At 48.4% G+C, this 27,775-nt stretch overlaps 1 protein-coding gene across 2 annotated transcripts in view; it reads left to right on the top strand.

Annotated features, from left to right (window-relative positions):
- LOC138952198 (serine-aspartate repeat-containing protein F-like) overlaps positions 1–27,775 on the top strand; it is a 51,926-nt gene that overhangs the window by 10,670 nt on the left and 13,481 nt on the right. Inside the window, exons 2-5 of one of the 2 annotated variants that reach the window (XM_070323801.1) lie at positions 3,276–3,332; positions 19,899–21,392; positions 22,595–23,407; positions 27,591–27,653. In XM_070323801.1, the coding sequence (XP_070179902.1) occupies positions 3,276–3,332; positions 19,899–21,392; positions 22,595–23,407; positions 27,591–27,653 (2,427 nt within the window). Of the gene's footprint in view, positions 1–3,275; positions 3,333–19,898; positions 21,393–22,591; positions 23,408–27,590; positions 27,654–27,775 lie in introns of both variants that reach the window. The other variant, XM_070323800.1, reaches the window with a different exon arrangement.

The raw sequence follows: 27,775 nt of genomic DNA, 5'->3' as shown, positions 1-27,775 counted from the left end.
TCTGTCTGTCTGTATGTCTCTGTCTGTTTCCATCTCTCTGTTTGTCAACCTGTCTCTCTGTCTCTGTCTCTGTCTCTCTTTGTGTCTGTCTCCCTGTCTGTCTGTCTGTCTTTATGTCTCTGTCTGTCTGTCTGTCTTTATGTCTCTGTCTGTCTGTCTTTATGTCTCTGTCTGTCTGTCTTTATCTCTCTGTCTGTCTGTCTGTCTTTATGTCTCTGTCTGTCTGTCTTTATGTCTCTGTCTGCCTGTCTGTCTTTATGTCTCTGTACGTCTGTCTGTCTTTATGTCTCTGTCTGTCTTTATGTCTCTGTCTGTCTGTCTGTCTGTCTTTATGTCTCTGTCTGTCTGTCTGTCTGTCTTTATGTCTCTGTCTGTCTGTCTGTCTTTATGTCTCTGTCTGTCTGTCTTTATGTCTCTGTCTGTCTGTCTTTATGTCTCTGTCTGTCTGTCTTTATGTCTCTGTCTGTCTGTCTGTCTGTCTTTATGTCTCTGTCTGTCTTTATGTCTCTGTCTGTCTGTCTTTATGTCTCTGTCTGTCTGTCTTTATGTCTCTGTCTGTCTGTCTTTATGTCTCTGTCTGTCTGTCTTTATGTCTCTGTCTGTCTTTATCTGTCTGTCTGTCTGTCTTTATGTCTCTGTCTGTCTGTCTTTATGTGTCTCTCTGTCTGTCTTTATGTCTCTGTCTGTCTGTCTTTATGTGTCTGTCTGTCTGTCTTTATGTCTCTGTCTGTCTGTCTTTATCTCTCTGTCTGTCTGTCTGTCTTTATGTCTCTGTCTGTCTGTCTTTATGTCTCTGTCTGCCTGTCTTTATGTCTCTGTCTGTCTGTCTTTATGTCTTGTCTGTCTGTCTGTCTGTCTTTATGTCTTGTCTGTCTTTCTGTCTTGTCTGTCTTTATGTCTTGTCTGTCTGTCTTTATGTCTTGTCTGTCTGTCTTTATGTCTTGTCTGTCTTTATGTCTTGTCTGTCTTTCTGTCTTGTCTGTCTTTATGTCTTGTCTGTCTGTCTGTCTTTATGTGTCTGTCTGTCTGTCTTTATGTCTCTGTCTGTCTGTATGTGTCTGTCTGTCTGTCTGTATGTCTCTGTCTGTTTCCATCTCTCTGTTTGTCAACCTGTCTCTCTGTCTCTGTCTCTGTCTTTCTTTGTGTCTGTCTCCCTATCTGTCTCTCTGTCTTTCTCTCAGTCTGTCTGTCTTTATGTCTCTGTCTGTCTGTCTTTATGTCTCTGTCTGTCTGTCTTTATGTCTCTGTCTGTCTGTCTTTATGTGTCTGTCTGTCTTTATGTCTCTGTCTGTCTGTCTTTATGTGTCTGTCTGTCTGTCTTTATGTCTCTGTCTGTCTGTCTGTCTTTATGTCTCTGTCTGTTTCCATCTCTCTGTTTGTCAACCTGTCTCTCTGTCTCTGTCTCTCTCTCTCTTTGTGTCTGTCTCCCTATCTGTCTCTCTGTCTTTCTCTCTGTCTGTCTGTCTTTATGTGTCTGTCTGTCTGTCTTTATGTCTCTGTCTGTCTGTCTTTATGTCTCTGTCTGTCTGTCTTTATGTCTCTGTCTGTTTCCATCTCTCTGTTTGTCAACCTGTCTCTCTGTCTCTGTCTCTCTCTCTCTTTGTGTCTGTCTCCCTATCTGTCTCTCTGTCTTTCTCTCTGTCTCATTCTCTCATTTTCAATCTCCGCCTATGTGTTTATCTCTCTCTCCCCCCCCACTCCACTCTGTCTCTCTCTGTCTGTCTGTCTCTGTCTCTGTCTCTGTCTGTCTGTCTGTCTGTCTGTCTCTCTCTCTCTCTCTCTCTCTCTCTCTCTCTCTCTCTCTCTCTCTCTCTCTCTCTCTGGGAGACAGATCTCCAGCTATTTTTTTCAAGCTTTTCGACGCACAGATTCAACCGATGCTGTCATATGGCGCCGAAGTTTGGAGGGTTGAAGCAGACCATACACCTATAGAGAGAGTTCATTTATTCGCACTTAAACGTTTTTTGAATACGAGTATGAGAACACCAAATGCTATGGTCTATGGAGAAACGGGGAGGTAGGCCTACCCCTTGTTTATAAACAGCTTTGTTAAATGCATTCGTTTTTGGCTACGTATATTGAGGATGCCACATCATCGCCTTCCGAGCAAGGCGTATAAAATGCTGAAATATCTCCATGAACAAAATAAGAAAACATGGACCTCCTCGATCTGTTACACTCTGTACATGTACGGTTTTGATGAAGTATGGGAAAACCAAGGTGTTGGCGATGAGAGGGCGTTCCTAACAGTATTTAAAGAAACACTTATTTCATCCTATAAGCAAACCTGGCTTGAAAATGTACAAGGAAGTGAACTTTTCTCTCTGTACAGAACCTTCAAATCAACCCTAACATTATCCAACTATTTAAGGGATTTGAAACATATTAAAGCTAGAAATCTTCTGATTAGACTTAGATTGGGAGTATCTCCTCTGAAAGTGCATCGATTTCGCTTTAATTTAAATGCAACCTCCGCTGATTTATCTTGTCCATTTTGTTGTGGCAGTGTTGAAGATGAAGTCCACTTTGTTTTAGTATGCCCTAAATATGCTGAGTTAAGAGAATATTATATTCCACCAAAATACACTAGAATCCCATCATTGTTTAAATTAACCATGCTGTTTTCAAACACTAGTAAGCCGCTTTTGCTACGTTTTTCTACATTTGTCATGAAGGCGCTTTCCATTCGTAATCCATAATCCGTAAACGAAACAGGGCGATACTCCCTTACAAAGCATACACGCGCTCGTAAACATACACTCACAGACACACACCATTCATATGACCACACGCAAACACAAACACCCATGTACGCGCAAGTGTGTGAAAAGCACACCGGAATTATTGGAATAGGATTATATATAATGAGTAGGATGTTCTTGTTTTTGTTTACTATGTGCATTTGTATGCTGGTGCTTGAGATGTGCTCATCTCCATGAAAAGGGCCCAAGGCCTACTCATTAAAACATTCAGACTTCAGACTTCAGACTTTTCTCTCTCTCTCTCTCTCTCTCTCTCTCTCTCTCTCTCTCTCTCTCTCTCTCTCTCTCTCTCTCTCTCTCTCTCTCTCTCTCTCTCTCTCTCTCTCTCTCTCTCTCTGTACATGTGAAAATGGAAACCTTTGAATAACAGTATGCCTGTCCATGTTAATCTGCTTTGAATCTTTTGTCTGCTATTTTTCCCCCGATGGTTTCCTTTCATCGTTAGTTTTATGGTAACTTATTGCTGCTTGCGTGTTTAAGTGATGTTGTGCATGTAACTGTACGGTGTTTCAGGCCAAGGGGCACAAGCACAGGGCAACGACACAGCCACAGACCAGGATCTTCCCTCAGGTAACGGTGGAAGCCTGCCGCCACCTTTCCTTATCTGGTCACCTTGATGTTGACACTCTCTTTGTCACAAGCTTTGCACAACTTTTCTATACACGAATTCCAGAAATATCTTTGACTAATGTGACAGGGGAGGCTACTGCTCCTTTCACAACGGACTCTGCACCCGGGTTGTTGGCCTTTAAAGTCAACACCTGTGGTTTGTAGAGTTCTGTTTGTGATGGGGTCTGGTGGTTTCCGATTGTCTGTATGTTCATGGAAACCTTCGGGTTTGCATAACAGTTTTTATGGGGCTAAAAAATTAGCCCTAATATTTTCAAACCTGTTTGATTGCACTTCGCTTCCCGAGGTGATCGTAGTGTTTCGGCACTCGGTTACACTAAGTTTGTATAAGCTGTGGAAGAGTTGCGCCCCTTCAGAAGAGTGAATCAAACACTCGTGCATAGCCACCGATCAGTACAGCGAAGCCATCAAAGTGGTAGTGAATAGTAAAAGTTCCGATGAGCATAATTGTTTTCGAAAGAAAAGGCGCCATAACGAGCGGACACTGCATGGCATGCACATCGGAGCGCATTATTCACTATGACGCCATCATGGCTTGTCTTCACTTATCGTGTCACTGGTGTGTGTGTGTTGCCTCAGTGGTAGGAAAGGGCGGACTACTTCCGCAGCCAATGAAAACCCGACAGACTTATTTCCAAATATCGTCTATTCTGTTCACTGTTTTGGGTGTTGTGTTCACATACTGTTTCCGTAACAAGGTGTTAACTGTTTTGCCACCCTTTTTTGTGTGGTATTTGTACTTTTATTTCCTTATGCACACTTTACCTTTTTTCCAATCTCTCTCTCCGTCTCTCTCTCTCACCCCCTCGCTTTCTCTCTCTCTCTCTCTCTCTCTCTCTCTCTCTCTCTCGCTCTCCCTCGCTCTCTCTCTCTCTCTCTCTCTCTCTCTCTCTCTCTCTCTCTCTCTCTCTCTCTCTCTCGCTCTCTCTTTCTCTCTGTGTGGACTATTTCGTCTGAAACATTGCTGCTTCCATTTGATACAGCCTTCAGGCAATGAAATCCCTTTGGTTGGTCTGGGTATGTTTTTTGTTACACATCCGTATTTCGCTTTTGTCCTTGTTTCACTGGACCGGTGTAACACGAGAAAATTACTCCCACGAGATTTTTACTCCGGAGTAAACATTTCGTACGAAAAAGTTACTCCCTTTACGAAAAAAGCACTCCCCCATTGCACGAGAAAAGTACTCCCCAAGACAGGTGAGTTCCAAGTAAACATTTCGTTCAAAAATGTTACTGCCCTGACGAATAAATAACGAATAAATTACTTCACCCCAACACGAGCAATTTAACTTCCCATGCCAGGTGTACGAAATTTTTACTCCCTTGTCCCCTGTTAGTCTTGGTGGTGGAAGGGGTGGAAGGAGGGTAGCGCGACATTCGTGTGCGTGAGATCACTTATTGGCATTATCCCTTCGCCCGCATCCCATTCTTGCGTACGAGATTTTTACTGGAAGTAAAAAAAAATGGGGAGTAAAAATTTCGTGGAGGGAGTAATTTTTTCGTGCCTTGGGGAGTTCTTTTCTCGTACGAAAAGTGTACTCGGAGTAAGAATTTCTTACTAAATATTTACTCCGGAGTAAATTTTTCGTGGAGTAAAAATTTCGTGTTACACCGGTTTGGATTTTGTAAGTCTGATTGTATGTCACTACTGAATTATTCTATGAAGGTTCAAACGTCTGTTAGACTGTACTAAGCTGTAAACCTTTGCTACAGAAGTTTTTCAGACGCATTATTGCTAATGCTTGCTTTATGAAAATATCGTCAAATGAAATGTATAAAACTGTGGTTTATTCAAATGTGTGGCCTATCCCCAAATACTACACGTGTAACACGTCTGTTAGGCCTAAAAAAAAAATAGGTGTGGTTACGGTAACCCGACCTATCCTATTTTTAGGGGCCGACCCTATAACTTTTTATTACATTTGTCAAAAAACAACACAAAAAAACAAGAAAACGAGCGCAGAAAACGCAATGAAAGCGAAAGCGCCCGAGTCGCACACTTATTTCCCTGTCAAGTAGGTTTAATTTGTACACATTAGAAAAAAAAAGTTAAAAAAAAAAAGTGATTGCCTACCTTCCTACCCTATTTTTTTTGGCTATGTTACCGTAACCACACCTAATTTTTTTTTGGCCTTATCACACATCGTACACGGACCATTAAAAGAAACCCACACCTTTAAACAGCCTACTACCCGCCTAAAAAAAATAGGCAGATGTGTTTGCGAGCAGATCTTGTGATGAGGTATTTACTTTATTTCAAAACCAGTTAGGCCCTAAGGGAAAAGACAAGCCATTTATTTTCCTTCCATGTTGATAAAATGGTAAGTCTATACGGCGGAACGGGCTGCAAGGACACCCTCAAAAATCAGTTTTCACGAAAGCACGGCTCCCCTCATTAAAATAGATAAAGAATGCTCGATTCACTGTCTTGCAAAACTTGTTGGGTTTCAGCTGTTCTGATTTGTTGTCCGTGCTTTTGTGAATTTGATTTTTGGGGTGGCTGTGTTTTCTGCTCAATTGTATAGACACTAGCTCTACAATCAAGCTGTTACCGTATATACGGCAGGAGAATAAATGATCTTTCTAGCCATATCATTTATGTTATCATAAACAGGCTCAAGTTATCACAAAGACATGCATACAAACGCATCTGAATAGTTGATTATGACAGGCAGTATAGTATTGTGATTGCACACATAGCGCGACATGGATTTTACCCATTAACACAAAACAAACGCTGAATTCACGCTTCTGCACACGAGTGGGCTTTGAAGCTCAGTTCGCTCTATGGGTAATGTTCACGCCTGATAATTCTAGCCTTTGATCTTGGATCTGAACCCGTCTCTCTCGGAAAATAGTTCAAAGCGTATCGAGTATTTTAGTGTTGTTTTTAAGCGACCTACCTTCTCGTAGATGTGAACATGGGACAAAGAGCATCCTTTCAATTCCACGTCGGCACATCAAACAAAAATATACAGACAAGCCTGTCTCCCCCCCCCCCCCCCCCCCCCGCCCCTGTCGAATGAGGATATGTTGTTGAAATTAGTTTTGCACTTGTGTAAGGCCAAATTAAATACAAGTTGGTTTAGGATAACCCGACCGACCCTATTTTTTTTCCGCCGACCCTAAAACCTTTGTTTCATTTCTCAAAAAACACAACTTTTGGCACATTTTGCGAACCATACCGAGACTAAGGGAAGTAAGCTCCTTTAAAATCGACTAAATTTAAGAAAGGAAAAAAAGAAACAAAAGTCGACCTACCGACCCCATGTTTTTTGGTCACGTTACCCTAAACCAACATATATTTTCATTTGGCCTAAGGTACGGGATTAATTGAGGAAGTCCATGTGAATAGAGAATGGCCAATCTGTTGCTTGTTGGTATGTGTTCAAGTAGGAGAATGGTCTTACCCCGGGTACACTCCTGTCTAGGCTAGAAGCATGTCTTGCCAACCTGTTGTTGATTTTTTTCTTTTCTCTTCCTCCTCTTCCAACTCTTCCTCCTTCTCATCTTCCTCCTCCTTTTCGTCCTCCTCGATCGTCTCCCCGCCCCTCTTCATATCTCCTCCTCCTCTTCCTTCTTTTCCTCCTCCCCTTCCTTCTTTTCCTCCTCCCCTTCCTTCTTTTCCTCCTCCCCTTCCTTCTTTTCCTCCTCCCATTCCTTCTTTTCCTCCTCCCCTTCCTTCTTTTTCTCCCCCCCTCTGTCTCCTCCTCCCATTCCTTCTTTTTCTCCTCCCCCTCTGTCTCCTCCTCCCATTCCTTCTTTTTCTCCTCCCCCTCTGTCTCCTCCTCCCCTTCCTTCTTTTCCTCCTCCCCCTCTGTCTCCTCCTCCCCTTCCTTCTTTTTCTCCTCCCCCTCTGTCTCCTCCTCCCATTCCTTCTTTTTCTCCTCCCCCTCTGTCTCCTCCTCCCCTTCCTTCTTTTCCTCCTCCCCCTCTGTCTCCTCCTCCCCTTCCTTCTTTTTCTCCTCCCCCTCTGTCTCCTCCTCCCCTTCCTTCTTTTTCTCCTCCCCCTCTGTCTCCTCCTCCCCTTCCTTCTTTTCCTCCTCCCCCTCTGTGTCCTCCTCCTCTTCCTTCTTTTTCTCCTCCCCCTCTGTCTCCTCCTCCCCTTCCTTCTTTTTCTCCTCCCCCTCTGTCTCCTCCTCCTCTTCCTTCTTTTTCTACTCCCCCTCTGTCTCCTCCTCCCCTTCCTTCTTTTTCTCCCCCCCTCTGTCTCCTCCTCCCATTCCTTCTTTTTCTCCTCCCCCTCTGTCTCCTCCTCCCATTCCTTCTTTTTCTCCTCCCCCCTCTGTCTCCTCCTCCCCTTCCTTCTTTTTCTCCCCCCCTCTGTCTCCTCCTCCCCTTCCTTCTTTTTCTCCCCCCCTCTGTCTCCTCCTCCTCTTCCTTCCTTTTTCTCCTCCCCCTCTGTCTCCTCCTCCCATTCCTTCTTTTTCTCCTCCCCCTCTGTCTCCTCCTCCCATTCCTTCCTTTTCTCCTCCCCCTTTGTCTCCTCCTCCCCTTCCTTCTTTTTCTCCTCCCCCTTTGTCTCCTCCTCCCATTCCTTCTTTTTCTCCTCCCCCTCTGTCTCCTCCTCCCATTCCTTCCTTTTCTCCTCCCCCTCTGTCTCCTCCTCCCCTTCCTTCTTTTTCTCCTCCCCCCTCTGTCTCCTCCTCCCCTTCCTTCTTTTTCTCCTCCCCCTCTGTCTCCTCCTCCCCTTCCTTCTTTTTCTCCTCCCCCTCTGTCTCCTCCTCCCATTCCTTCTTTTTCTCCTCCCCCTCTGTCTCCTCCTCCCCTTCCTTCTTTTTCTCCTCCCCCTCTGTCTCCTCCTCCCATTCCTTCTTTTTCTCCTCCCCCTTTGTCTCCTCCTCCCATTCCTTCTTTTTCTCCTCCCCCTCTGTCTCCTCCTCCCATTCCTTCTTTTTCTCCTCCCCCTCTGTCTCCTCCTCCCCTTCCTTCTTTTTCTCCTCCCCCTCTGTCTCCTCCTCCCCTTCCTTCTTTTTCTCCTCCCCCTCTGTCTCCTCCTCCCCTTCCTTCTTTTTCTCCTCCCCCTCTGTCTCCTCCTCCCCTTCCTTCTTTTTCTCCTCCCCCTCTGTCTCCTCCTCCCATTCCTTCCTTTTCTCCTCCCCCTCTGTCTCCTCCTCCCCTTCCTTCTTTTTCTCCTCCCCCCTCTGTCTCCTCCTCCCCTTCCTTCTTTTTCTCCTCCCCCTCTGTCTCCTCCTCCCCTTCCTTCTTTTTCTCCTCCCCCTTTGTCTCCTCCTCCCATTCCTTCTTTTTCTCCTCCCCCTCTGTCTCCTCCTCCCATTCCTTCCTTTTCTCCTCCCCCTTTGTCTCCTCCTCCCCTTCCTTCTTTTTCTCCCCCCCTCTGTCTCCTCCTCCCCTTCCTTCTTTTTCTCCTCCCCCTCTGTCTCCTCCTCCTCTTCCTTCCTTTTCTCCTCCCCCTCTGTCTCCTCCTCCCCTTCCTTCTTTTTCTCCTCCCCCCTCTGTCTCCTCCTCCCCTTCCTTCTTTTTCTCCTCCCCCTCTGTCTCCTCCTCCTCTTCCTTCTTTTTCTCCCCCCCTCTGTCTCCTCCTCCCCTTCCTTCTTTTTCTCCTCCCCCTCTGTCTCCTCCTCCTCTTCCTTCCTTTTCTCCTCCCCCTCTGTCTCCTCCTCCCCTTCCTTCTTTTTCTCCTCCCCCCTCTGTCTCCTCCTCCCCTTCCTTCTTTTTCTCCTCCCCCTCTGTCTCCTCCTCCCCTTCCTTCTTTTTCTCCTCCCCCTCTGTCTCCTCCTCCCCTTCCTTCCTTTTCTCCTCCCCCTCTGTCTCCTCCTCCCCTTCCTTCTTTTTCTCCCCCCCTCTGTCTCCTCCTCCCCTTCCTTCTTTTTCTCCTCCCCCTTTGTCTCCTCCTCCCCTTCCTTCTTTTTCTCCTCCCCCTTTGTCTCCTCCTCCCATTCCTTCTTTTTCTCCTCCCCCTCTGTCTCCTCCTCCCATTCCTTCCTTTTCTCCTCCCCCTCTGTCTCCTCCTCCCCTTCCTTCTTTTTCTCCTCCCCCCTCTGTCTCCTCCTCCCCTTCCTTCTTTTTCTCCTCCCCCTCTGTCTCCTCCTCCCCTTCCTTCTTTTTCTCCTCCCCCTCTGTCTCCTCCTCCCCTTCCTTCTTTTTCTCCTCCCCCCTCTGTCTCCTCCTCCCCTTCCTTCTTTTTCTCCTCCCCCCTCTGTCTCCTCCTCCCCTTCCTTCTTTTTCTCCTCCCCCTCTGTCTCCTCCTCCCATTCCTTCTTTTTCTCCTCCCCCTCTGTCTCCTCCTCCTCTTCCTTCCTTTTTCTCCTCCCCCTCTGTCTCCTCCTCCCATTCCTTCTTTTTCTCCTCCCCCTCTGTCTCCTCCTCCCCTTCCTTCCTTTTCTCCTCCCCCTCTGTCTCCTCCTCCCCTTCCTTCTTTTTCTCCCCCCCTCTGTCTCCTCCTCCCCTTCCTTCTTTTTCTCCTCCCCCTCTGTCTCCTCCTCCCATTCCTTCCTTTTCTCCTCCCCCTCTGTCTCCTCCTCCCCTTCCTTCTTTTTCTCCTCCCCCTCTGTCTCCTCCTCCCCTTCCTTCTTTTTCTCCTCCCCCCTCTGTCTCCTCCTCCCCTTCCTTCTTTTTCTCCTCCCCCTCTGTCTCCTCCTCCCCTTCCTTCTTTTTCTCCTCCCCCCTCTGTCTCCTCCTCCCCTTCCTTCTTTTTCTCCTCCCCCTCTGTCTCCTCCTCCCCTTCCTTCTTTTTCTCCTCCCCCCTCTGTCTCCTCCTCCCCTTCCTTCTTTTTCTCCTCCCCCTCTGTCTCCTCCTCCCCTTCCTTCTTTTTCTCCTCCCCCTCTGTCTCCTCCTCCCATTCCTTCTTTTTCTCCTCCCCCTCTGTCTCCTCCTCCCCTTCCTTCTTTTTCTACTCCCCCTCTGTCTCCTCCTCCCCTTCCTTCTTTTCCTCCTCCCCCTCTGTGTCCTCCTCCTCTTCCTTCTTTTTCTCCTCCCCCTCTGTCTCCTCCTCCTCTTCCTTTTTCTCCTCCCCCTCTGTCTCCTCCTCCCCTTCCTTCTTTTTCTCCCCCCCTCTGTCTCCTCCTCCCCTTCCTTCTTTTTCTCCTCCCCCTCTGTCTCCTCCTCCCCTTCCTTCTTTTTCTCCCCCCCCTCTGTCTCCTCCTCCCCTTCCTTCTTTTTCTCCTCCCCCTCTGTCTCCTCCTCCTCTTCCTTCTTTTTCTCCTCCCCCTCTGTCTCCTCCTCCCCTTCCTTCTTTTTCTCCTCCCCCTCTGTCTCCTCCTCCTCTTCCTTCTTTTTCTCCTCCCCCTCTGTCTCCTCCTCCCCTTCCTTCTTTTTCTCCTCCCCCTCTGTCTCCTCCTCCCCTTCCTTCTTTTTCTCCTCCCCCTCTGTCTCCTCCTCCCCTTCCTTCTTTTTCTCCTCCCCCTCTGTCTCCTCCTCCCCTTCCTTCTTTTTCTCCCCCCCTCTGTCTCCTCCTCCCCTTCCTTCTTTTTCTCCTCCCCCTCTGTCTCCTCCTCCTCTTCCTTCCTTTTTCTCCTCCCCCTCTGTCTCCTCCTCCCATTCCTTCTTTTTCTCCTCCCCCTCTGTCTCCTCCTCCTCTTCCTTCCTTTTTCTCCTCCCCCTCTGTCTCCTCCTCCCCTTCCTTCTTTTTCTCCTCCCCCTCTGTCTCCTCCTCCTCTTCCTTCCTTTTTCTCCTCCCCCTCTGTCTCCTCCTCCCATTCCTTCTTTTTCTCCTCCCCCTCTGTCTCCTCCTCCTCTTCCTTCCTTTTTCTCCTCCCCCTCTGTCTCCTCCTCCCATTCCTTCTTTTTCTCCTCCCCCTCTGTCTCCTCCTCCCCTTCCTTCCTTTTCTCCTCCCCCTCTGTCTCCTCCTCCCCTTCCTTCTTTTTCTCCCCCCCTCTGTCTCCTCCTCCCCTTCCTTCTTTTTCTCCTCCCCCTCTGTCTCCTCCTCCCCTTCCTTCTTTTTCTCCTCCCCCTCTGTCTCCTCCTCCCCTTCCTTCCTTTTCTCCCCCCCTCTGTCTCCTCCTCCTCTTCCTTCCTTTTTCTCCTCCCCCTCTGTCTCCTCCTCCCATTCCTTCTTTTTCTCCTCCCCCTCTGTCTCCTCCTCCCATTCCTTCCTTTTCTCCTCCCCCTTTGTCTCCTCCTCCCCTTCCTTCTTTTTCTCCTCCCCCTTTGTCTCCTCCTCCCATTCCTTCTTTTTCTCCTCCCCCTCTGTCTCCTCCTCCCATTCCTTCCTTTTCTCCTCCCCCTCTGTCTCCTCCTCCCCTTCCTTCTTTTTCTCCTCCCCCCTCTGTCTCCTCCTCCCCTTCCTTCTTTTTCTCCTCCCCCTCTGTCTCCTCCTCCCCTTCCTTCTTGTTCTCCTTCCCCTCTGTCTCCTCCTCCCATTCCTTCTTTTTCTCCTCCCCCTCTGTCTCCTCCTCCCCTTCCTTCTTTTTCTCCTCCCCCTCTGTCTCCTCCTCCCATTCCTTCTTTTTCTCCTCCCCCCTCTGTCTCCTCCTCCCATTCCTTCTTTTTCTCCTCCCCCTCTGTCTCCTCCTCCCATTCCTTCTTTTTCTCCTCCCCCCTCTGTCTCCTCCTCCCCTTCCTTCTTTTTCTCCTCCCCCTCTGTCTCCTCCTCCCCTTCCTTCTTTTTCTCCTCCCCCTCTGTCTCCTCCTCCCATTCCTTCCTTTTCTCCTCCCCCTCTGTCTCCTCCTCCCCTTCCTTCTTTTTCTCCTCCCCCCTCTGTCTCCTCCTCCCCTTCCTTCTTTTTCTCCTCCCCCTCTGTCTCCTCCTCCCCTTCCTTCTTTTTCTCCTCCCCCTCTGTCTCCTCCTCCCCTTCCTTCTTTTTCTCCTCCCCCTCTGTCTCCTCCTCCCCTTCCTTCTTTTTCTCCTCCCCCTCTGTCTCCTCCTCCCCTTCCTTCTTTTTCTCCTCCCCCTTTGTCTCCTCCTCCCATTCCTTCTTTTTCTCCTCCCCCTCTGTCTCCTCCTCCCATTCCTTCCTTTTCTCCTCCCCCTTTGTCTCCTCCTCCCCTTCCTTCTTTTTATCCCCCCCTCTGTCTCCTCCTCCCCTTCCTTCTTTTTCTCCTCCCCCTCTGTCTCCTCCTCCTCTTCCTTCCTTTTCTCCTCCCCCTCTGTCTCCTCCTCCCCTTCCTTCTTTTTCTCCTCCCCCCTCTGTCTCCTCCTCCCCTTCCTTCTTTTTCTCCTCCCCCTCTGTCTCCTCCTCCTCTTCCTTCTTTTTCTCCCCCCCTCTGTCTCCTCCTCCCCTTCCTTCTTTTTCTCCTCCCCCTCTGTCTCCTCCTCCTCTTCCTTCCTTTTCTCCTCCCCCTCTGTCTCCTCCTCCCCTTCCTTCTTTTTCTCCTCTCCCCTCTGTCTCCTCCTCCCCTTCCTTCTTTTTCTCCTCCCCCCTCTGTCTCCTCCTCCCCTTCCTTCTTTTTCTCCTCCCCCTCTGTCTCCTCCTCCCCTTCCTTCCTTTTCTCCTCCCCCTCTGTCTCCTCCTCCCCTTCCTTCTTTTTCTCCCCCCCTCTGTCTCCTCCTCCCCTTCCTTCTTTTTCTCCTCCCCCTTTGTCTCCTCCTCCCCTTCCTTCTTTTTCTCCTCCCCCTTTGTCTCCTCCTCCCATTCCTTCTTTTTCTCCTCCCCCTCTGTCTCCTCCTCCCCTTCCTTCTTTTTCTCCTCCCCCTCTGTCTCCTCCTCCCCTTCCTTCTTTTTCTCCTCCCCCCTCTGTCTCCTCCTCCCCTTCCTTCTTTTTCTCCTCCCCCCTCTGTCTCCTCCTCCCCTTCCTTCTTTTTCTCCTCCCCCTCTGTCTCCTCCTCCCCTTCCTTCTTTTTCTCCTCCCCCTCTGTCTCCTCCTCCCCTTCCTTCTTTTTCTCCTCCCCCCTCTGTCTCCTCCTCCCCTTCCTTCTTTTTCTCCTCCCCCTCTGTCTCCTCCTCCCCTTCCTTCTTTTTCTCCTCCCCCTTTGTCTCCTCCTCCCCTTCCTTCTTTTTCTCCTCCCCCTCTGTCTCCTCCTCCCCTTCCTTCTTTTTCTCCTCCCCCTCTGTCTCCTCCTCCCCTTCCTTCTTTTTCTCCCCCCCTCTGTCTCCTCCTCCCCTTCCTTCTTTTTCTCCTCCCCCCTCTGTCTCCTCCTCCCCTTCCTTCTTTTTCTCCTCCCCCTCTGTCTCCTCCTCCCATTCCTTCTTTTTCTCCTCCCCCTCTGTCTCCTCCTCCCCTTCCTTCTTTTTCTCCTCCCCCTCTGTCTCCTCCTCCCCTTCCTTCTTTTTCTCCTCCCCCTTTGTCTCCTCCTCCCCTTCCTTCTTTTTCTCCTCCCCCTTTGTCTCCTCCTCCCATTCCTTCTTTTTCTCCTCCCCCTCTGTCTCCTCCTCCCATTCCTTCCTTTTCTCCTCCCCCTCTGTCTCCTCCTCCCCTTCCTTCTTTTTCTCCTCCCCCCTCTGTCTCCTCCTCCCCTTCCTTCTTTTTCTCCTCCCCCTCTGTCTCCTCCTCCCCTTCCTTCTTTTTCTCCTCCCCCCTCTGTCTCCTCCTCCCCTTCCTTCTTTTTCTCCTCCCCCCTCTGTCTCCTCCTCCCCTTCCTTCTTTTTCTCCTCCCCCTCTGTCTCCTCCTCCCCTTCCTTCTTTTTCTCCTCCCCCTTTGTCTCCTCCTCCCCTTCCTTCTTTTTCTCCTCCCCCTTTGTCTCCTCCTCCCATTCCTTCTTTTTCTCCTCCCCCTCTGTCTCCTCCTCCCATTCCTTCCTTTTCTCCTCCCCCTCTGTCTCCTCCTCCCCTTCCTTCTTTTTCTCCTCCCCCCTCTGTCTCCTCCTCCCCTTCCTTCTTTTTCTCCTCCCCCTCTGTCTCCTCCTCCCCTTCCTTCTTTTTCTCCTCCCCCCTCTGTCTCCTCCTCCCCTTCCTTCTTTTTCTCCTCCCCCTCTGTCTCCTCCTCCCCTTCCTTCTTTTTCTCCTCCCCCCTCTGTCTCCTCCTCCCCTTCCTTCTTTTTCTCCTCCCCCTCTGTCTCCTCCTCCCATTCCTTCTTTTTCTCCTCCCCCTCTGTCTCCTCCTCCCCTTCCTTCTTTTTCTCCTCCCCCTCTGTCTCCTCCTCCCATTCCTTCTTTTTCTCCTCCCCCTTTGTCTCCTCCTCCCATTCCTTCTTTTTCTCCTCCCCCTCTGTCTCCTCCTCCCATTCCTTCTTTTTCTCCTCCCCCTCTGTCTCCTCCTCCCATTCCTTCTTTTTCTCCTCCCCCTCTGTCTCCTCCTCCCCTTCCTTCTTTTTCTCCTCCCCCTCTGTCTCCTCCTCCCCTTCCTTCTTTTTCTCCTCCCCCTCTGTCTCCTCCTCCCATTCCTTCTTTTTCTCCTCCCCCTTTGTCTCCTCCTCCCATTCCTTCTTTTTCTCCTCCCCCTCTGTCTCCTCCTCCCATTCCTTCTTTTTCTCCTCCCCCTCTGTCTCCTCTTCCCCTTCCTTCTTTTTCTCCTCCCCCTCTGTCTCCTCCTCCCATTCCTTCCTTTTCTCCTCCCCCTCTGTCTCCTCCTCCCCTTCCTTCTTTTTCTCCTCCCCCCTCTGTCTCCTCCTCCCCTTCCTTCTTTTTCTCCTCCCCCTCTGTCTCCTCCTCCCCTTCCTTCTTTTTCTCCTCCCCCTTGTCTCCTCCTCCCATTCCTTCTTTTTCTCCTCCCCCTCTGTCTCCTCCTCCCATTCCTTCCTTTTCTCCTCCCCCTTTGTCTCCTCCTCCCCTTCCTTCTTTTTCTCCTCCCCCTCTGTCTCCTCCTCCCATTCCTTCCTTTTCTCCTCCCCCTCTGTCTCCTCCTCCCCTTCCTTCTTTTTCTCCTCCCCCTCTGTCTCCTCCTCCCATTCCTTCCTTTTCTCCTCCCCCTCTGTCTCCTCCTCCCCTTCCTTCTTTTTCTCCCCCCCCTCTGTCTCCTCCTCCCATTCCTTCTTTTTCTCCTCCCCCTTTGTCTCCTCCTCCCCTTCCTTCTTTTTCTCCCCCCCCCCTCTGTCTCCTCCTCCCATTCCTTCCTTTTCTCCTCCCCCTCTGTCTCCTCCTCCCATTCCTTCTTTTTCTCCTCCCCCTTTGTCTCCTCCTCCCCTTCCTTCTTTTTCTCCCCCCCCCCTCTGTCTCCTCCTCCCATTCCTTCCTTTTCTCCTCCCCCTTTGTCTCCTCCTCCCCTTCCTTCTTTTTCTCCTCCCCCTCTGTCTCCTCCTCCCATTCCTTCCTTTTCTCCTCCCCCTCTGTCTCCTCCTCCCCTTCCTTCTTTTTCTCCTCCCCCTCTGTCTCCTCCTCCCATTCCTTCCTTTTCTCCTCCCCCTTTGTCTCCTCCTCCCCTTCCTTCTTTTTCTCCTCCCCCTCTGTCTCCTCCTCCCCTTCCTTCTTTTTCTCCTCCCCCCTCTGTCTCCTCCTCCCCTTCCTTCTTTTTCTCCTCCCCCTTTGTCTCCTCCTCCCCTTCCTTCTTTTTCTCCTCCCCCTCTGTCTCCTCCTCCTCTTCCTTCTTTTTCTCCTCCCCCTTTGTCTCCTCCTCCCCTTCCTTCTTTTTCTCCTCCCCCTCTGTCTCCTCCTCCCCTTCCTTCTTTTTCTCCTCCCCCTTTGTCTCCTCCTCCCCTTCCTTCTTTTTCTCCCCCCCTCTGTCTCCTCCTCCCATTCCTTCTTTTTCTCCCCCCCTTTGTCTCCTCCTCCCATTCCTTCTTTTTCTCCTCCCCCTTTGTCTCCTCCTCCCCTTCCTTCTTTTTCTCCTCCCCCCTCTGTCTCCTCCTCCCCTTCCTTCTTTTTCTCCTCCCCCTCTGTCTCCTCCTCCCATTCCTTCTTTTTCTCCTCCCCCTCTGTCTCCTCCTCCCCTTCCTTCTTTTTCTCCTCCCCCTTTGTCTCCTCTTCCCATTCCTTCTTTTTCTCCTCCCCCTCTGTCTCCTCCTCCCATTCCTTCCTTTTCTCCTCCCCCTTTGTCTCCTCCTCCCCTTCCTTCTTTTTCTCCTCCCCCTCTGTCTCCTCCTCCCCTTCCTTCTTTTTCTCCTCCCCCTTTGTCTCCTCCTCCCCTTCCTTCTTTTTCTCCTCCCCCTCTGTCTCCTCCTCCCCTTCCTTCTTTTTCTCCTCCCCCTCTGTCTCCTCCTCCCCTTCCTTCTTTTTCTCCTCCCCCTCTGTCTCCTCCTCCCCTTCCTTCTTTTTCTCCTCCCCCTCTGTCTCCTCCTCCCCTTCCTTCTTTTTCTCCTCCCCCTCTGTCTCCTCCTCCCCTTCCTTCTTTTTCTCCTCCCCCTTTGTCTCCTCCTCCCCTTCCTTCTTTTTCTCCTCCCCCTCTGTCTCCTCCTCCTCTTCCTTCCTTTTCTCCTCCCCCTCTGTCTCCTCCTCCCATTCCTTCTTTTTCTCCTCCCCCTCTGTCTCCTCCTCCCCTTCCTTCTTTTTCTCCTCCCCCTCTGTCTCCTCCTCCCCTTCCTTCTTTTTCTCCCCCCCCTCTGTCTCCTCCTCCCCTTCCTTCTTTTTCTCCTCCCCCTCTGTCTCCTCCTCCCCTTCCTTCTTTTTCTCCCCCCCCTCTGTCTCCTCCTCCCCTTCCTTCTTTTTCTCCTCCCCCTCTGTCTCCTCCTCCCATTCCTTCTTTTTCTCCTCCCCCTCTGTCTCCTCCTCCCCTTCCTTCTTTTTCTCCTCCCCCTCTGTCTCCTCCTCCCCTTCCTTCTTTTTCTCCCCCCCTCTGTCTCCTCCTCCCCTTCCTTCTTTTTCTCCTCCCCCTCTGTCTCCTCCTCCCATTCCTTCTTTTTCTCCTCCCCCTCTGTCTCCTCCTCCCCTTCCTTCTTTTTCTCCTCCCCCTCTGTCTCCTCCTCCCCTTCCTTCTTTTTCTCCTCCCCCCCCTCTGTCTCCTCCTCCTCTTCCTTCTTTTTCTCCTCCCCCTCTGTCTCCTCCTCCCCTTCCTTCTTTTTCTCCCCCCCTCTGTCTCCTCCTCCCCTTCCTTCTTTCTCTCCCCCCCTTTGTCTCCTCCTCCCCTTCCTTCTTTTTCTCCCCCCCTCTGTCTCCTCCTCTCCTTCCTTCTTTTTCTCCTCCCCCTTTGTCTCCTCCTCCCCTTCCTTCTTTTTCTCCTCCCCCTCTGTCTCCTCCTCCCCTTCCTTCTTTTTCTTCTCCCCCTCTGTCTCCTCCTCCTCTTCCTTCTTTTTCTACTCCCCCTCTGTCTCCTCCTCCCCTTCCTTCTTTTTCTCCCCCCCTCTGTCTCCTCCTCCCCTTCCTTCTTTTTCTCCTCCCCCTTTGTCTCCTCCTCCCCTTCCTTCTTTTTCTCCTCCCCCTCTGTCTCCTCCTCCCCTTCCTTCTTTTTCTCCTCCCCCTCTGTCTCCTCCTCCCCTTCCTTCTTTTTCTCCTCCCCCTCTGTCTCCTCCTCCTCTTCCTTCTTTTTCTCCTCCCCCCTCTGTCTCCTCCTCCCCTTCCTTCTTTTTCTCCTCCCCCTTTGTCTCCTCCTCCCCTTCCTTCTTTTTCTCCTCCCCCTCTGTCTCCTCCTCCCCTTCCTTCTTTTTCTCCTCCCCCTCTGTCTCCTCCTCCCCTTCCTTCTTTTTCTCCCCCCTCTGTCTCCTCCTCCTCTTCCTTCTTTTTCTCCTCCCCCTCTGTCTCCTCCTCCCCTTCCTTCTTTTTCTCCTCCCCCTCTGTCTCCTCCTCCCATTCCTTCCTTTTCTCCTCCCCCTCTGTCTCCTCCTCCCATTCCTTCTTTTTCTCCTCCCCCTCTGTCTCCTCCTCCCCTTCCTTCTTTTCCTCCTCCCCCTCTGTCTCCTCCTCCCATTCCTTCCTTTTCTCCTCCCCCTCTGTCTCCTCCTCCCATTCCTTCTTTTTCTCCTCCCCCCTCTGTCTCCTCCTCCCCTTCCTTCTTTTCCTCCTCCCCCTCTGTCTCCTCCTCCCATTCCTTCCTTTTCTCCTCCCCCTCTGTCTCCTCCTCCCCTTCCTTCTTTTTCTCCTCCCCCTCTGTCTCCTCCTCCCATTCCTTCCTTTTCTCCTCCCCCTCTGTCTCCTCCTCCCATTCCTTCTTTTTCTCCTCCCCCCTCTGTCTCCTCCTCCCCTTCCTTCTTTTTCTCCTCCCCCTCTGTCTCCTCCTCCCCTTCCTTCTTTTTCTCCTCCCCCTCTGTCTCCTCCTCCCCTTCCTTCTTTTTCTCCTCCCCCTCTGTCTCCTCCTCCCATTCCTTCTTTTTCTCCTCCCCCCTCTGTCTCCTCCTCCCCTTCCTTCTTTTTCTCCTCCCCCTCTGTCTCCTCCTCCCATTCCTTCCTTTTCTCCTCCCCCTCTGTCTCCTCCTCCCATTCCTTCTTTTTCTCCTCCCCCCTCTGTCTCCTCCTCCCCTTCCTTCTTTTTCTCCTCCCCCTCTGTCTCCTCCTCCCATTCCTTCTTTTTCTCCTCCCCCCTCTGTCTCCTCCTCCCCTTCCTTCCTTTTCTCCTCCCCCTCTGTCTCCTCCTCCCCTTCCTTCTTTTTCTCCTCCCCCTCTGTCTCCTCCTCCCATTCCTTCCTTTTCTCCTCCCCCTCTGTCTCCTCCTCCCATTCCTTCTTTTTCTCCTCCCCCCTCTGTCTCCTCCTCCCCTTCCTTCTTTTTCTCCTCCCCCTCTGTCTCCTCCTCCCCTTCCTTCTTTTTCTCCTCCCCCTCTGTCTCCTCCTCCCCTTCCTTCCTTTTCTCCTCCCCCTCTGTCTCCTCCTCCCCTTCCTTCCTTTTCTCCTCCCCCTCTGTCTCCTCCTCCCATTCCTTCTTTTTCTCCTCCCCCTCTGTCTCCTCCTCCCCTTCCTTCTTTTTCTCCTCCCCCTCTGTCTCCTCCTCCCATTCCTTCTTTTTCTCCTCCCCCTTTGTCTCCTCCTCCCATTCCTTCTTTTTCTCCTCCCCCTCTGTCTCCTCCTCCCATTCCTTCTTTTTCTCCTCCCCCTCTGTCTCCTCCTCCCCTTCCTTCTTTTTCTCCTCCCCCTCTGTCTCCTCCTCCCATTCCTTCTTTTTCTCCTCCCCCTTTGTCTCCTCCTCCCATTCCTTCTTTTTCTCCTCCCCCTCTGTCTCCTCCTCCCATTCCTTCCTTTTCTCCTCCCCCTCTGTCTCCTCCTCCCCTTCCTTCTTTTTCTCCTCCCCCTTTGTCTCCTCCTCCCATTCCTTCTTTTTCTCCTCCCCCTTTGTCTCCTCCTCCCATTCCTTCTTTTTCTCCTCCCCCTCTGTCTCCTCCTCTTCCTTCTTTTCCTCCTCCCCCTCTGTCTCCTCCTCCTCTTCCTTCTTTTTCTCCTCCCCCTCTGCCAACGTTCCAAAATTCAGAATCAAAAGACAAGAAAGGTAGGTTGTTGGAAAAAAGACGAACTTACCTTTCTTGTTTTGTGATTCTTTCCACCTTGTGGTTCTATGTCCCTTGGAGCTCAGCTTTCAAGACGCCCGTCCTCTGGTTATTCTTTCCCTTGCTTGTCAAGTGCATCAGTGCCCACAATAACCTTTGTCCTTCAAGAAAAACGCTCGTCTGGCTGGTCGGACCAACGTTAAACTTTCATGTGATACAGAAATCTGTCTAAATTCTGTTTCTTGCTACTTCTTTTTATCTGACTTGGAATCTTAATTTCTTTTTGTGAATAATTTTGCAGCTGGAAGTTTTCTCTCTTTATGATTCTTCTCTTCGTTCGTCTTTTTTCTAACCCTGTCTTACTTTCTAACTAAAACATAACAGGTTACAACGTCACCGATACATATGACGCCTCCAACGACACAGAAACAACAACTTCAGATGCTGACGCATTCAACGATACGTCGTCATTTAATGACGTCACCGACACATATGACCCATTCAATGACACAGAAACAACTTCATATGCTGACGCAGTCAACGATACGTTTTCATATGATGACGTCACCGATACATTTGACGCCTCCAACAACACAGCAACAACTTTAGATGCTGACGCAGGAAACGATACTTCGTTATTTGATAACGTCACCGATACATATAACCCCTTCAATGACACAGAAACAGCTTCAGATGCTGACGCAGTCAACGATACGTTGTCATATGATGACGTCACCGATACATATGACGTCTCCAACTACACAGAAACAACAGCTTTAGATGCTGAGGTAGGCAACGATACGCTGTCATATGATGACGTCACCGATACATATGACGTCTCCAACTACACAGAAACAACAGCTTCAGATGCTGACGCAGGCGTCACCGATGACGATACGTCTTTAAACGACACCACTATTTCAACAGAAGTTGAGACAATGGACACAACCACAAACGGTACGGACACAACCGAAGATACCGACGAAGTGAAACTATTTGACGATTTTACCACAGATAACACCACTGATGCCGAATGGGAAAACACCACTTCTGCAGATCCAGACTTCTCGTCAGAGGCTACAGTGAATGAAACGCAAGGAATGCCTGAAGACGAAGGAATGGATTATGATACCTATAATTCAGGAAACGATACCACACTGAACGACACTTACGAAGACGCAGGTAACTTCACAGCTGACAATGCCTATGGAGATTCGTCAAATGACACGGGAGAAACGCCTGAAGATGAAGATTACGGTGATATACATGATTCAGATGATGAAATGAGACTGAATGACACATTTCAAAACGCAGAAAACTCCACAGTTGACCATGAATTTGGAGATTCGTCAAATGGCACGGGAGAAATACCTGAAGATGATGGAACGGATTATAACACCTATGATTCAGGCGATGAAACGAGACTGAACGACACATTTGAAGACGCGGATAACTCAACAGCTGACAATGGATTTGAAGATTGGTCAAATGACACGGCTTTCGGGCAGTCGGAATTTGAGTCTCGTAACAGCACTGGTGTGACGTTAGACAACTATACTGACGTCACACAGTTTGAGTCTCGTAACGACAGTGACACAGAGTTCGAATTTCGCAACGACACCAACATGACGTCAGATAACGATACTGACGTCACACCGGGATTTGGCGAGGATGAGCAAACATACTACGACAATACAACAGAAGGAACAACATCAGACAACGACACGGAGACCACGACATTTGATGACGACCTTGATACATTCAACGAAACCTTCGACGACACAGAAACGGAAGAGACACAGATGACGTCACCAGATGACGACAACACCACGATGACGCCAGCAGACACAGAGTTTGATGCTGAATACTGGATGTCAGGTAAACTATGCAGGAGGGATATTCAGATCATCTGTGTAGTGATTTCCCAGTGGGTGGCCCAACAACATTGCATATCCCGTATGCCTGCTTCATGTAGGTGAGACAGACCGTCAGGCTAAAAGTACGCTCATCTGCTTCAGATACACCTAGTGGGGCATTCATTTAGCGGTACATGTGAAAGGATTCTGTTATTACTTTTCAACCCCATGTATTTATCGGCATGCACGCTTGATTGAAACATAATGAACATTTAGAGTTGTGTCAGAGAGGTCACAGAGAAAGCACTTAGTTCGACTCGTATTAAAATGAGGAATTTAGGGCGTAGTATTTTGGCAGATCCGTTCTTTTTCTGTGGCATAGGAATGGTAAAATGAAAGCTAATAAAAAGGAGCAAGAGGAAGGGCAGAACAAACGCGGCTGGAGTTCTATGTCAAGTTTACATGTAGATGAGAGCCGAAAGTGTGTGTCCTTTTTAGTGTTTCTTTGTTACAAACGACTGCCGGTAAAACAGCTACAGAAAGAAAACCCATAGGAGTCGCCTTAACATTAGGCTCGACATTAGCAATTACTATACAGGTGATCTGATGGATTCTCCAGCACGCGTTACCTGACAAGGTGTACTCAGCATCGAACTCTGTAAGTGTAATTGTGTATGTTGGGCCAGTTGCCTATAATTGGCTACATTTTTCATTGTTTTTGTCCTGTGTTTCTCTTCAGGTTAACTGTCTCTGTTCACTGATACCTTGATACACCCGTCGCGATATAACCTTCGTGGTTGAAAACGACGTTAAACACCAAATAAACAAACAAACAAACCTTGATACACACACTATTACTTGACTCAGAAAAAATGGTGTTCTTGGTATTAGCCGTCATCTTAAGGCTTCTCTTTCCTGCTTTGGGTTGTGTTCATGAATATGTTTTCTTCTGGTAGTCCAATAGTGGCTTCAAGTCTACCTTAGTGATCCTCGCTGTTTTTATTCTTCCACCCATTCTCCAGCCTTTTCAGAACCTGCGTCTCCGATACATCTATATCTCCATGTTGTTGAATTTCTTTATCTTTTTTTGGACATGTATTGTCCTTGTTGGTGATAAGTACGGAAAATGCTGAGAGACGAATCTATTTATTGAAAATAACATATGTGCTTTGCCTTGTATCAAAACCATTACACCCCATGGTCTTTCTGACGTACACTTAGCAGGAAGCAACGACACCGACGCATTTGACGCCTACAACGACACAGATACAACCACCTTAGACACTGACGCAGGCAACGAAACGTCTCCGTTCGATGACGTCACAGGAGACGGCCCAGGAACGACGTCGAACGACACTGACACCACCGAAGATGAAGAAATGCCACCATCCGACGATTTTGCCAGTGACAACAGAACCGATTCCGACGCGGACAACACCACTTCGTCTGATTTTGACTTTACTTCCGAAACCATGGCTAATAATACAGAAGAAGACAACACCACTTCGTCGGTTCTAGACTTCACTCCGCAATCAGATTCCAACGACACAGAAGAGGAAGGAGCAACGGGAGACCCCGACTTCTATGACACCACCACAGAAGATTCCGAAGACACGAACGGCACCGCTGTCGACGGCACAACGCAAGTTCAGGACAACACCACCGCTGCTGCCGACGACGGGCTAGAGCCTTCCACGGTGACCGTATACGACGAGTCAGGCACTCTGGACGATCCGCAAAACACCACTGCCAGTGATGACGAAACCCCCCAGCCTTCCACGGTGGAGATCTTCGACGAGTCGGGTTCCATGATGGGTAACGACACCGATATGACGTCAGACAACAACACTGACGTCACTCCAGCGGTTGACTACGACACACCAGAAGAAACGACGACTGCTGACAACGAAACCGAGACGACGACCGTTGAGGACGATGAAAATGCCTTCAATGAAACCACTGACGCTCCGGCTGATGACGACAACGGCACAATGACGTCACCAGACACAGAGTTTGAACAAGAAAACGCTACTGCAGGTACAGTATTTGAGAGGGATAGTGGCGTAGAGTGTAGTCTCCTGGCCGGATGGCCGTGTATACCTGGGAAGATGCAGGTGTATGGTACTGTGTACAGGTGTATGGTACTGTGTAAAGGTGTATGGTACTGTATATTATCCCCCCCTCTGCTTCTTTCTCTCTGTAAACTTGTAGGGCTAGTTATTTTTCGGTAACTTACCCAACAACCAAAATCACTTACCCAACAACGGGCCTGAATCCTCGATAGCTCATGGGTAGAGACTGTACACATTGTGGATCTACTTTTTGCGACTCAAAAGTTCAGAACACTCTAATGTACAAAATATGTACATTTCTGGAGCAAATAATACAACCATGCCGCATTTAAACCAGCAACTACAGGCTTGAACACATGAATCTCAATATAAAATCCATGAGTTTGGTTGTTTTCTGAATTCAGATCTGCCGTGCACAATCGTTTATCGCTAGCAAGATTCCAAGGAAAAGTAACTCTCATACTTTGTCTACCGACACGAGTAGTTCCCCTTCCAGATTTCGGCTGCATCGACAAGACTGCAATCCGACGGTCAGTTTTCAACAATATTTAATTTTATAAACAGATCACACGCAATCAATTGGAAACATTTAATCAACTTAAAGAACATGCAGCGGTTTCATACACTATTTTGCCCCAGGAAACTGAACTTCATACAGTTTTTAACGTTGGAACACGGGTGTAAAACTTCGTCTGCTAGTCACATTCGAGGAAAGAACATTTCCTGAGCGATACCAAAACATGAACAGAACACACACTATCTGCCTTTACCGCCACAGCAGAATGACAACATAACTGTGTACTTGATTTTAGTTCACAACATGGAAACTGACAAGAAGTGTTAACAAAATTGAATGATTTGCACGGAACTATACAACCGCGCATTAATCGATCGCCTGCGCAGGTAGACTGGTTGGGTGAATATGATTCGATCAAACTTTCGCACAAAAACTCCTCTTTTCTTTGAATAACCGAAGAAAGGAGGGATAAAGAGGTTACATACCTCGTCTCAGTGATTATCAAAAATAATGGTCTCAGTTCGCGGTCATGAAAAAGCTCGCTGAAGCTCGCATTTTTCATGATCCGCTAACTTCGACCATTATTTTTGATAATCACTGAGACTCGGCATGTAACCTCTACGTCCTGGATGGGGTGACCATGTACACTATGTACACCTACCTAGAGGATTGTAGATAGATACATTAGTGAGCGGTTTCTTTGTCTCTGTAACTCTCTGTAAGATTTCTTGTACGTGCACAGTAAACAAAAAATACACGCAAAGTACAAACAATTCATGCACGCCAGAGATTGTGTTCTCTTTGTGAGAAGACGGGGAACAGGCATATGTCTTAAAGTGACTATTATACATATAACTTTGCTCATGAAATAATCCATCCATGTTGCTATGGATTTGTTTGGGTCTTTTTCTGTAGAACAAAATATCTTCTTTTTTCTCTCTAATGTACTGTAGAAAATGGTGTTCGCTAATGGGATATTAAGGTTACATACCGTTAATGGGTCGCATGGCATTGAATCCGTATCTTGACAAAGCCTCGAATCAACATTTCCATAATTATATTCTTTCCTCCTGTCTTAATATGGATACCATGCATACGACCCATCACAGGAGATGGAACCTATAGATGTTAATTTTATGCTTGTGGGTGGGTGCTGTAGCGTATTGTACAGTACATGTAGACTGCTGTAACTACATACATTGTATAATATATTGTATGCATTGTGTTTTGTAAATGACTGGAAGCTGCCTGTATATACTGTGTGTGAGTAATCCTTCAAAGAATGAACTGGAATTCTTGGTGCTTTCTGTGAATACTTCTGTTTTATGGATGCAGTTCTTCATTGCAGTATGAAGAAAGGATGTCTGAACAAAACGAGAGGCGTCGATGTGTGTGTGTGTGTGTGTGTGTGTGTGTCTGTGTCTGTGTCTGTGTCTGTGTGTGTGTGTTTGTGTGTGTGTGTGTGTGTTTGTGTGTGTGTGTGTGTGTTTGTGTGTGTGTGTTTGTGTGTGTGTGTGTGTGTGTTTGTGTGTGTGTGTGCGGTGTGTGTGTGTGTGTGTATATGCGCGCGCGCGCGTGTGTTTGTGTGTGTGTGTGTGTGTTTGTGAGGGTGTGTATGTGCGTGTGTGTGCGCGCGCGAGCGGTGTATGGGTGTGTGTCTTTGTGTGTGTGTGTGTGTGTGAGAGAGAGAGAGAGACAGACAGACAGACAGACAGACAGATAGACAGACAGGCAGGCAGGTTGGCAGGCAGGCAGAGAGAGAGTAATGGGGACGCAAACACATACATGTGCAATGCCAGCATTTAAAGCATCCCATGTTCAAAGAGCTAGAGCTCCCGCATAACCTGATCAATACTGGCAATAATATGCATATGGATTACAACTCTTTGTGTGTGTGTGTTGGTTTGTGGGTATGTTTTCGTAAATTGAGGCTTTGTTTTGGCAGGAAATGATTTTGTTTCTGCTGCATGTAAAATGACCTGTATGTTTGTAGTAATTAGAGATATTCTTTGTTCATCATAGAACAGCTTGTGGGCATGCGTAGAGATAGCTTTGCTTTTTGCAAGGTATGGTGTTGTATTATATACAATATTGAATAATCATTAATTTGTGTGTGTGTGTGTGTGTGTGTGTGTGTGTGTGTGTGTTATTTCTAAATTAAAATGTACACTCCTTTTTCACCCCAAACACTCATATGCACCCAAGCATATGCTCGCGGACCAACAAACACGGGTGCACTCACGCACGCACGCACGCACGCACGAACACGTATGCACGTACGCACGCACACAAAAACACACACACACACACACATACTCAGACACCCCCCCCCACACACACACACACACACACACACACACACACACACACACACACACACACACACACACACACAATCTTTATCAGAATCACAGTGTTTAGTTGACAAAACATGTACGTTTTTGGGACGCCTTGGCTTTCAATGTTATCATTAAAGCATTTGATGGATTTTCTTATATAGTGCTATTGTCAAAAGTACAGTAACATTGGCATTAGCATTTCCAAACAAAGAAGCACATTCTTTTCTTATATTTGCATTCCATGTATTTGATAGACTTTTTCATATGTCAGTACTGAATAAATGATACGAATCTCTTTTGGGATTTCAGAAAGTTACCATAGCCATCAAGAACGACCTATATTTAGTATTTTAAAAATTGTATCTTATAATGTTTTAATACAGCTGATAAAACAAACGGGAGTCTTCTATAGATCATAGAAAGTGCCTTAAAGGCGCCGTTGTGACGTTTTCATCTTTCGCCGTGTTGATATTTCGCTTCTCGGCCTCGTTGATCTAGTATAAACTCTACACTGAACAAAAAAACACCCTTCGATAGTACTGATTAGCGACCTTGTGTACCTTACATTCATGGGGCCAAATTTGTGCAACCAATTTGTTTTATCTAACTTAGAAATTTGATTCATCCTAAAATGTTTTCCTTCTTACTCAAGGGACGTAACCACTCAGTACATGTTTTCGAAGAATTCGATTTTGGGGGTGAAATCTATTAAATTTTACCACCAATTTTCTTCACATGCAAGAAACTGACATGCTTTTCGTCCATAAATAATTTCACTTCTTAATTTTACCAGGAAACAACATTTCAGTTTTGAGTATATGTCGAGGGGGAAATATGTACACAGGCGAAAGATGAAATCGTGACACCGTCCTTGCGTGAAAGCAGTTGTGCTCCATATCTGAGATATGTTATCCCAGGCTGTAACACAGGATGAGACCATCCCTCCACATGGACACATACTAAACATCAACGCCCTGACTTTCCTCTGCAGAGTGGCAATTTTTCAATGAATTCATTTTGCACACTGACACTTGAGAAATGAATACATCTAGAAACAGTTCCCTTGTGCACAGGCTGTATCCAGGCTGTTAAGTTTTGGTATGTGTCATAGTGGAAGGGTAGTCACTTTTATCCCGTGTAAAAGCCTGGGGAAATCTGTGATTATGAAACTGATCGTTTACACGAGAGAGAAAAAATGTAGCTTTAACTATCCTAACATGATTGATGATGGCGGTGTAAACGTGTTCAGAATCCAGATGGTGTAGTAATTCTGATGATTTCCATTCTGCCAGATGGACAGAATGCCACTGACGCGGTCGTTCCGGTGGACAGTGACACGGACAGTGACCTGACCAGTGAGTTGATTGAGTGTGATAGTGGTCTGATATTACATGGATCTGTGTGTGTATGTGTGATCCTCGTTGTTGTTGATTGAGTGCGACCACAGTGGTGTGATATTGCATGGGTCTGTGTGTGT

The sequence above is a fragment of the Littorina saxatilis genome, linkage group LG17, assembly GCF_037325665.1.
Source record: "Littorina saxatilis isolate snail1 linkage group LG17, US_GU_Lsax_2.0, whole genome shotgun sequence".
Classification (NCBI taxonomy): Eukaryota; Metazoa; Mollusca; class Gastropoda; order Littorinimorpha; family Littorinidae; genus Littorina; species Littorina saxatilis.
This window is presented reverse-complemented; position numbering and strand designations above follow the sequence as displayed.